At 46.2% G+C, this 11095-nt stretch overlaps 1 protein-coding gene across 1 annotated transcript; it reads left to right on the top strand.

Moving 5' to 3' along the window:
* Positions 1-6108: 6108 nt before the first annotated feature.
* LOC147616878 (uncharacterized) lies at positions 6109-6771 on the top strand. The gene has a single exon (XM_086776283.1). It carries the CDS (start codon positions 6109-6111, stop codon positions 6769-6771), a length of 663 nt encoding a protein of 220 aa, XP_086632409.1.
* The last annotated feature ends 4324 nt before the right edge of the window (positions 6772-11095 follow it).

Here is an 11095-nt window from a genome sequence, read left to right as displayed (position 1 = left end):
ATGCATTCTAGACATTGCGAGGCTTTAAGAGAGGCCCCAAAGATGATTACCTTGAGTACATAGAGCCCTTACAGCCTAAAGACTTAGCAGAGGCAATTCAATATGCACAGATATTTGATGACATCAAGCGCTGTAGTGTGCGTGGTGGTTCTAGCAGGGCCGAGGGTAGTGAAAAAAGGAGGTCAAGCCTCAAAAGAAAAGGGTTCCGCAGTGAAAAACAAGGGGATAGGATGGACCAGGAAGGACAGGGTGGTCATTGGTCTAAAAAACCGCGACCATCCAGGAAAAAAAGAGACACCGAAATCCAAAAGAAAGAGCAGTATATTAAAGCGCGAAAGGAAAAACGCTGCTTTAATTGCAATGAAGTAGGACACACGAAGGCTGAGTGTCCAAAGCCTAAAGCCAGCACGAGTGGCAACGAGCCGAAAAAAGATGGTAAATCTTCTAGGCAGTTGCATACAGTGTAGAGACTCCCTCTCAGTTCTGCAGAGTTCAGAGAGGTGACAGTGTGTCATTGTGATGAGCATCACGCTTGTTCAGTGACACCAGCGATGTGGCAGCCTACTGTAGGTCCGCATGACATGGTGCGCATGTATGGCACCATAGGTGACCGTAGAGTCACAGTTTTTATTGATGATGGAGGTAGCCACAACTTCTTGAACTACTGGTTAGTCAAGAAGTTGGGGTTGACTGAGACCCGGAGTGATCATGAGTATACTGTTGGCCTAGCCAACGGATATGACAAAACGGTATGGAATACCGTAGTATTGGGGGTCCCATTATCTATGCAGGACTACGAGGCTCCGCTTGACTTTCAGGTCATGCACTTAGCCAGAGCAGACGTATATCTAGGCAGGGAGTGGCTGTATGGCTTGGGCCCTAGTCTAGCTCGAAATTACTTACATAATACGCTATGTTTTGAGCACGGAGGTAGAGTCATTACCCTGCAGGGCAACCGTACTGTCCCTGCCACACCACTTATTTCCTCCATGGAGCCGTGTACAGCGGTCCGCAGAGACCAGATAGCAGAGGTATATGCTTGTTACCCTCTTTTGAATTCTGTTTCTGTAGATGAAACGATAAATGATGTTTGCGTAGACAAACAAGAAAAACAAAATAACCTTGGACGAGACCCACTGTTTGAAAACCCTGTTTGGCATGCATGTGATTCAAACAAGAAAAAATCCAAGGTGAATGAGACATTAAAGAAAAAGTACGTAGATACTTTAATGAATTATTAGAGGAATTTCAGGATGTTTTTCTTGATGATTTACCAGATGGTTTACCACCATCTAGAGAAGTAGACCATGGCATCGAAGTTATGCCAGGATCAAAACCTATAAGCAAACCTGCTTATAGATTAAGCCACTCCGAGGCACAGGAGGTGGAAAAACAATTACCGTACTAATGCAAAGGGGACGCCCAATTGCATTTGAAAGTAAAAAGTTAGATTGTGCGCAGCGTAACTACTCGGCTTACAAGCGAGAGTTACTAGCGATAGTTCATGCACTGAAAAAGTGGAGACACTATTTATATGGTGCTACTTTTGAGGTCCGGACAGACCATGAAAGTCTGAAATGGCTTTCAAGTCAAAATGAACTGAAGGGTAGAAAAGCTCGGTGGGCAGAGATTCTACAGGAGTTTGACCTTCAGATACGTTACCAGAAAGGTAAGTATAACGTGGTGGCAGATGCACTTAGTCGCATGCCACAGATTAATGAACTTAGTTTCACAGTCTTCAAGAATGATTTATTGGAGTCACTACGTGGTTTATGTGAGCATGATCCATCTTTTACAGAGGTCTGGCGCACTGTACGCGTACGCACTTCTTCACAGATGCGACCACCTCCCTCGTTGTTGGCACGTATTGCTAGTCCGGAGAGACTGGCCGAAGGTGCAACGAGAAGGGAAGCGAGAGTTAGTTCGGAGAGACTAGCCGTGTCTTCTGGGTATAGTTTGGAACCGGAGAGTTCTGACGTAGGCCCTTCATCACCTTTGACTGCCACGGCTTCAAAGGGGAGTGATAAACTTCGTCGGGGGGAGAAATATGCTAATTACTCCATTGACGAGACGGGTACTTACTCTACAAGGGTAGAATATGTGTACCAACTATTGGTGACTTTCGGGCCCAAATTCTTAAAGAAAGTCATGATAGTCCAAGTGCGGGTCATCCTGGGATTCAGAAGACCTATGCACTAGTAAAAAGACAGTTTTATTGGCCTAGTTTGTTTAAGGACGTCCAGGCTTATGTGCTGAAATGCAGTAAGTGCCAGGTCAATAAACATGAACGTCTTAAGGTTGGAGGACTACTCCATCCGCTGGATATTCCTCAAGGGAAATGGGAAAGCATTTCCATGGATTTCATTACCGGTTTACCCAAGACGAGTCGAGGGAATGACGCGGTGTGGGTGGTAGTGGACAGGTTAACTAAAATGGCAAAGTTTATCGCCACGAAGAAAACTGTAAAAACGCCAGAGTTGGCAAAACTCTTTATTGAACATCTCTACAAGCTATATGGCCTGCCCGCAGATATAGTGTCGGATAGAGACAGCCATTTTTGGAGGGAAGTCTTCAAAAAGCTGGATACTACTCTGAGTATGAGTACGGCAGATCATCCGGAGTCTGATAGTCAAACTAAAAGAGTTAACCAAATTCTAGAGGATATGTTGCGTTCTTATGTTAGTAAGAAGAAATCTAATTGGGAAGAGTACTTGCCCTTATTGGAGTTTGCCTATAACAGCTCCAAACACTCAGTGGACTGGATTTACACCATTCATGTTAATGTATGGATTCTAGCCAAGATCTCCGATGGCTGTAGGCCTAGAAAAGGAGAAGATTCAATCTGTCAAGGATTTCCTTGAAGATATGAATGATATGCTCAGAGCCGCACTTGAGAGCATTCGTAGCGCCCAGGATCGCGCTAAAACTTATGCGGATAAAGGACGAAGAAAGGTGACCTTTGCAGAAGGTGACTTTGTATTCCTCAAGGTTCCTGCGCAGTCAGAAACCATGAAAACGGGAAAGTGTGATAAAATTTCTCCGAGATATTGTGGTCCTTTTAAAATCCTTAAGAAGATTGGGGACGTAGCATATAAACTTGAGTTACCGGAGAGTTCTCAAGTCCATCCTGTCTTCCATGTCAGTAAACTGAAGAAATCAGTTCACGGGTTAGAGAACGCAGTTTCTCTAGAGATTTTGGTGGACTTGATAGAGCCACCAAAGATACCACATGAACCTGAAAAGATTCTACAGTATCGTGATAGACAAACTCGACATAAAGTGTACCAGGAGGTACTTGTTAAATGGACAGATAGGGATGAGGAGGTAGCAACCTAGGAACGCCGTAGTGCAATTTCCAAAACATTTTCCTAGTTTGTTTTCGAGGACGAAAACTCTTCTTAAGGGGGGGTAATGTCACGTAGGCTGTAATGCCTGTGACCGACGGGGCAGACCGGATGGCCATGTCCGAGGTTCAGTGGGAGAGGACGCCCATGCGGAGTCATGGGCGGCCAGGCTAGTGTGGATGGCAGGCCACACACTATATAGCCTGGGGGATGAGGGGCAATCCTCATTCTTCCTCTATGGCTGGGTGGTGAGCCAGAGGCTGTCCCCTCTTGTGGTAACGCCCGTAGTGGCGTTACGGTTATCTAACACCTATGGAGTGCTATCATTGCATGCAAGGCCTCACCGAGTGGCTGAGTGTCCTATCAAGAAAGGGACGGTGAGTACCTCTGTAGGTGCTCTCGCATTAACTCCCTTATACATTGAGTGTGGAATTGACTATATGTATAAAGATTGTCAGCTAAGACCTGGAAAAACAGGCTCGTGATAATCCAAGCAATAGCATTAACCTGCTGAGTGTGAGAGACAGCTTCATCCAGTGCTATCTAACACCTATGGAGTGCTATTATTGCATGCAAGGCCTCACCGAGTGGCTGAGTGTCCTATCAAGAAAGGGACGGTGAGTACCTCTGTAGGTGCTCTCGCATTAACTCCCTTATACATTGAGTGTGGAATTGACTATATGTATAAAGATTGTCAGCTAAGACCTGGAACAACAGGCTCGTGATAATCCAAGCAATAGCATTAACCTGCTGAGTGTGAGAGACAGCTTCATCCACATGGTTCCTCTCAACACAGTAACCCGATTACAAAACCAACAAAGAGTCGCAGATCATGCTCTAGCAAAGGCATCTACCTCTCACGAGACCAGGGACAAGCCAAGGTCTTATCCTCAAGGAATGGCCTTGAGCAAGCCGGGCAACTAGACGCTCAAAGAAGAAAACCACCAATATCGGCAAGGGAGACTGCATCCAAAGTGGTTCAAAAGATGGCACGACAACACAGGCATCAACCTCTTCGTCAGAAGATGAAGATCTACTACGCTTAGCTACCCGAGCCACCCGAGCCACCCGAGAACCGATTGATGCTACATCTAGCTCCTAAAAAAGCTTGTCGAATATCCTAACCCCATAGAAGAGAAAGAAAGTGTCACGTAGGCTGTAACACCTGCAACGGCTCGGCCAGAGCGCCGAGGACGTGGCCATCAGTGGGAGAGGACGCCCATGTGGAGCCATGGGTGGCCAGGCTAGTGTGGATGGTAGGCCACACACTATATAGCCCGGGGGATGAGGGGCAATCCTCATTCTTCCTCTGTGGGGCTGGGTGGTGAGCCAGAGGCCGCTGTCGCTAGTGCCCGTAGTGGTGCTACGGTGATCTAACAGAGAAAGACTACTGGAAGCCCAAGCGTTGGTCAGGGATTGCCAAGCACAAATATAAGATGAGCCTCCTACTGCCTACCTTGATCCTTTTCCATCGCTCTCCAACATGAGACTTGTGGAGGATGCTCTAGTATATTCTAGAGAGCTCCAAGACCATTCACCCCCACAGAGGCCAACAGAAGCAGCAGAACCCACTGCAACTACCCCCACAAGGAAGATTGGGTAATAGCAGAATATCTCAAAGATCTGGGGGATGACCACCTTAAGAGAAAGGATACAAAAATACTTATCCACATCCCATACACACATAAGATCTTAAGATTAAGGTAGAGCAACATTCCTCATGGAATAGCCTCTGCTCCTAGGAGACATTTCTGGTCTCTTTCTTCCTTTCCTCTCAGATCCAAATCCTTATCGGCACCTTGCTTCAAGGTAGCCCCAACTTATGGAAATATCTGAAGGACTGGATGGAGGGACACCTAGGAGTAAGCATCTAAGAATCCATGGATCTAGATAGCTTTAATGAATCCGAGGAAGATGAAGTTGTACCCTACGAAATAACTGGCACCCCCACAGTCCAAGTAAATAAGCTTGGAAAATACTTCAAAGAAGGAGACAAACTAAATGCATCTTTGCCAATAACCTTCGATGGCCTCCAGGTCACAACAATCTTGGATAGGGGAGCAGGAGTGAGCATTGTTACAAAATAATGCTAGGAAAAACGGGGAGCACCTGCCATGGATGACACCACATTGCTAGTCAAGCTCAGTGATGGAGCCATAGCTAGACCCAATTTGCATGTGTTAGTGGGCACCTTATAGCATATATCACTGCATGCAAGGTCCTCACAGCCGGGTTATGGTGGCCAGTCTTAATGAGGATGCAGCAAAATATGTCATGCGGTGTGATGAGTGCCAACATGCGGCAATTCCCCGCTCCTCTAAGGATAGCATGCCCCTAGACATGCCCCTAGACCCTGTAGTGTCCTTATAACCATTTAAAAAATGGGGCATCAATTTCATTGGACCCATTAATCCAGCGACCAGATACACTCAAGCCATTAATTTCATTGGACCCATTAATCCAGCGACCAGATACACTCAAGCCAGATATATAATTATTGCCAAACTATTGCACTAAATGGGTTGAAGCTCGGGATACTCGTAAAGTTGATGCACGATTGACTGCCAAATTCCTTTATGAATCAGTCATCACACACTCCTAGAGCTTGTGAGCGACAATGGAACACATTTCATTAATGAGGTAATCCAATTCCTATTTGCAAGAGTTTCTTGTCACTCACAGAAAGTCCTCCCCTTATTACCCCCAAGCGAAAGGTTAAGCTGAGAGCACAAACAAAGTTTTGTGTGCCATTCTAACTAAAACTATGGAGGCCAACCGCAACAATTGGGAACAAAAGTTTCTAGTAGCAGTTTGGGCTTATAAAACTTCCTACAAGGCAGCAACCAATGACACATCCTTCAGTTTAACCTACGGTATTGAAGTGGTCATGCCAATGGAGTTCTTGGTCCCCATCTTATGCAGTGCAGTACAAGAGAAGCTCATCGGAAATGTCTCAGGCTGTCATCTTTTTAAGCTTGAAAAGCTCAATGAAACACGTCTTCTAGTTGTATACAGTATGATTATCGAAAAGCTAAGGCGTAAACAGTGGTTCGACGACCAGCTCAAAGACAAACAAATGAACGAGGGTGATATGGTTCTCCTATTTAGTACAAAGACACACAAAAATAAGCTCAAACTCAGAGGCTTAGGACCCTTCCTAGTCATTGAGATAACCCCACAAGGTGTTGTGCACATAGAGACACTCGATGGTATCAAAATGGCTGGCTATTTTAATGGTAGCAAATTAAAATGCTACTATGGCCCACTCATCACTGAAGCCACGTTAAGAGCCATCCATGATAAGAAACAACATAAAAAGGACCATGAGAATATGAAACAATTTGCCCAACAAGAGGCCAAAGCGAGGCAATCCAACCTTCGACATAAACAAATCATAGTCAACAAGGCCCAAATGGTCAACCTCTAAGAGGAAGAATGGGAGGTGAAGCATGCCCGATTGTGATTAGGAATGACCAACCCGCCGGCAAGCTTCATCCAAAAATTAGCTCTTGTAGATACATGGGCTAATTACAGTTTAATGTCGCATAAAACATGGTGTTCCCTCCTTGGGGAACCTTCATTGAAAGATACCCCTGCCACAGTCACAATAGTGGCATCATAGCATGTTCACTGCTTAAGCATAGTCACGCTTTTATTCCACATTGGAAATAATCCCCTTAGAAGGGAAGTTCTTTGTGATTCCTACTGTAGGAACAATGCACAAGGAAATACTCCTTGGAAGGGGTTGGATGGGACATAAAAGATGCAACATTGATTGGGATGCAAGGACAATGACCTTATAGCTTGGCCTCCGGCCAAGTTACAATCCTCTCATGACACGGATGAAGAGCCTGTACAAGCTGGCTCTCACATGCCCCAAGAGGTCACCCCCCTCCACTCCCTAGCATCATTCCATACTCACAAATCCATTCCACTAAAAAAGAGGCCACTCACACTTCCAACCACATCACTCCCTCTCCCACCCTTGCCACCACCACACTCGGCAGCAGCAGCAGTGGCCCACTCCAACATATCCACACTCACACAAGCTGCTGGCCCACCACCGAAGATTAACCGTACTAATACTTCTAACCGTAACCCGAGCATGCCATCTCCCTATTGAGTGCGTAAGAAGCTTCTAATAGCATAGGGCTTCTATGAGGGTACATCTACATTGTGGATCACACGCAAAGATAAAACTCTCACCCTCATCCACCAGCACCTAGAGCTCCTCGCCTACCTTTGCCAGGAAACCAATTTGCCAACCACAAGCCTATAAGGTACAGGATAGGATGCCAACCCAAACACTCTCTAGCATCCCTATCCTCCATCAAATCCTCTATCGTGCCCAAAAATAACCTTCAGGTGGATCCCCAAACCTCTACTGCAAGCCCAACACTTCTACAAGGGAAATCAACATATTTGGATCCCCAAATCACCCCAACTCCCACCTCGTGTCACTCAGCAGACACCAACCTTTCAATGGAAACCCAAGGTGGCCTCCACCACAAAGATTGCCCAGGACAAAGGAAAGAAGAAGCTTCACAAAGACACTAACCCCGTTCTATCACTGACAGACCTTACCAATGAAATACCCTCAACGTGTCGGCAACTCCTCCACCCATTATGGTAAGGCTACCATGGAGTACTCCAAAGCCAATGTCAACCTCTTTAGTTTCAGGTACTTCCTCGTCATTTGCCTTTATAACCTCCCCAGGAATCGGACGTCCCCACCTTGCCATCACCAAATTGGTATCGACTCCTAAATTTGGCAAAATTGGGCACACCGTTAGTATAAAACCCGCAATGGGGTGCTGGCGGCATAACCCAAGGGTACAAAACCTGACTCAAGGTGCCCTAAAAAAACTCTTTGCTACGGCCATACCAAATCTGCCATAGCCATACCATTCACCTCTTCCATTTTCCATGGCCACGCCAAGTATAACTTCAGATTTGCCGCAATCGTTACGGTCACACCAACATTCACTGAAACTGCCATGGCCATTCCAACTTTTGATCAGCTTACCAGCTGTACCAATCTAGAACATGAAGTGCCACGGTCGTTCCATCATAGAACCTAACTACCCCGACTATTCCAAGTTTGTTGAGAAATATGGTGCCACAAAGAGCACAAGGAAAATATGGAGTGAGTGTGAGAAGCCACATCACTAAGTGCGAATTATCCCACATGCAAGAGAAAAGCTAGTTGTACTCTCATCATATAAAAAGAGGACATTTCAAGAAGCAATGGAATACAAGCACTACATCTCAAGTCTTTTTATGGGTACAAGTTTCCATCTTGTAACCTAACTAAACTTGAGTCTAAACTTAATTAGCACACACTCATCACCATGAGTATTGTTCATTTTTATCCACCTTAGATTAGTGTTGCCATCATTAGTGTAGAAAAAGTTTATGATTAGGTAAATGTCTTGTTATTGGGAAGTTGTTTTTAGGAGAGCTCGATCCATGCTTTTAACAAAGTTTGCCATGGCCACACCAAATTTTGCTCAGAACGACTTGGCATTATCATTCCCCCAAAGCAAGTGCCATGGCAATTCCCTTCTTAGCCAAAGATTGGTACCCCCATTCCAACAAGTGCCACACCCAAACCAAGGTTACCATGCCCGTTTGCTCAAAATGCCACACCCATTCTCGTGCTGGAAATGCCACACGCGTACCATTCAGGTTGCCACGGTTGTGTCCTTTTGGAAAAGTATAAATATGGGTCCCATCCCCTCAATTCTTGATTTTCAGCTCTCTGTGTAGCCCAACTCTTGTAATTTTTTCTCTAGAGCCTTCCTAGTCTCACACCCTTTTTCCCTCATGGCTGATACCTTGGACTCCTCCCTAGAGGTCTAGCACCACCTCACCCTTAGGAGAAAGCTCCCAACTAGAGCCTTCCTAGTCTCACACCCTTTTTCCCTCATGGCTGATACCTTGGACTCCTCCCTAGGGGTCTAGCACCACCTCACCCTTAGGAGAAAGCTCCCAACTAGGGGTTGCTTTGAAGAGTATGCCCGCCACCCCACACAACTGTCCCACTTAAGGGAACCCCTCATGAAGCAGGTGAGCGGACACACAGTACACTCATTGATGATGAAGAATAACCACAAAGTAGAGTACAAACTCCTCTACTTCAGAGGGCGATGTTACAGGAGGGCAGTGACCATCACAGACCATGCAGTTGTCACAAAGCTAGAGTAGCTTGGACTTGGAGGATTGCCTACTGTGGAGCCATGGGGGCCGGCGGACCTATCTCAGTGTCATTGAGACATATGATACTAACCTGTATATATAGGGGAAGTATTGGTCCAATGAGGGCCATCTTGAAAGAGTGCAGCTCAGTGTGGATCTTATCAGAGATGCCTTATAGCTCCCCCACATGGAACAACCATACGTTAGGCTAAAAAATTCTGCCAAGCTGACAAAGGGCACCTACAAGGGCACGACCAACAAGGATGGGGTCGAATGGGATAACATTATTGAGGAAGATTTGGTCTTGCCATAGCATAAGCCCTCCAATTCTTTTTGACCACCCGCTGGACTGATAGATTCAACAGATGTAGCATGTCCACCTTGGCCAGGGTGCACCAGGAGAAGATGGTCTACTGGTCTGAATATTTGCACAAAGAGCTCCATGCAGGGTGCTCTAATCTACAAGGGAAGCTCGTAGCAGCCACTCTCCTAACAAATGTCCTTTATCATGCTACCATATGGGAAGAGCTTCCTCGCACCATCCAACTTAGTGGCCCAGATGTCATGCCGATCTCCATGCCCCCGTCGCGCAATCCTCTCCCAAATCACCACCAACAAAGCACCACCAACCCGACCCTAAGGGCAAGGAGCAAGTATCCCCATCGCCTAGTCAAGGCCCTACACAGGAGGAGCTGGCAACTAAGGAAGCCCAACAAAAGGCCGAGGAGGAGGAGAGGCAAAAGCAAGATTTTTTCTAGCAAAACCTTTATGAAACACAACCCCTAGAGAGCTTCACAAATTTCCCCCCTCATTTCATAGAGGTAGGACCGTCCTCCACCCATTCTTCTCATCAAAACATTCTAGACACCCTTCGCTAGGCAAGGTCAGTAAGTTTCAAGTCAAGCCAGGCATACGAGAGAGTGCATGTGGCCCATGGTGCAGTGCCCAATTTTGCACTTAATTTTTTTCACATGGTTAGGTAGTTGATTACATAGAGAGATGACAGATTGTATCTACCATCAACAGGAGGTGGCCATTATTTCACAACAATGAGAGATGTTGCTAGAAGAGGCGCAGGAGAGACAAGTCTCAGAAGATCTCTACATAGCCAATTTGAATAACCTCTAGCCGCACACAGAATATGCTTGATGAGAAGGAGCAGTAGCTTGGGCAAGCCATCACTAGAATAATAGAACTCCAGTAGTAGCTCTAGCATGTGCATGAAACCACATAGAGGGCCCACCACGAACTCTCAATTGTAGAGACCATTGCCTAAGACTCCCAAAATAGAGCTCAAGCTGTAGAGGAGGCCCTTACGAAGGTACAGTTGGATTTCCAGAGATATAGGGAGGTCTCGGAGGAAACCATCCGCGAGATGGAGGATCAACTGGGTGAAGCCAAAGTCAGAGCCACACAGCTGCCACTACCGACTCCCTCTGCTCCCTCCTCCAATGCCACAGGGACCGAAAGGTGGACGCCCTTATGGATATGGTCACAGAGCTTCCACTACTCGCCCTCCCCTCACAGAACCCCTTCCAACTCACCGACCTCCA

Source organism: Cibotium barometz, chromosome 37 (genome assembly GCF_041138505.1).
Source record: "Cibotium barometz isolate CiBa-2024 chromosome 37, ASM4113850v1, whole genome shotgun sequence".
Lineage (NCBI taxonomy): Eukaryota > Viridiplantae > Streptophyta > Polypodiopsida > Cyatheales > Cibotiaceae > Cibotium > Cibotium barometz.
Note: the sequence above shows the minus strand (reverse complement) of the source record. Positions and strands in the feature narration are given on the sequence as shown.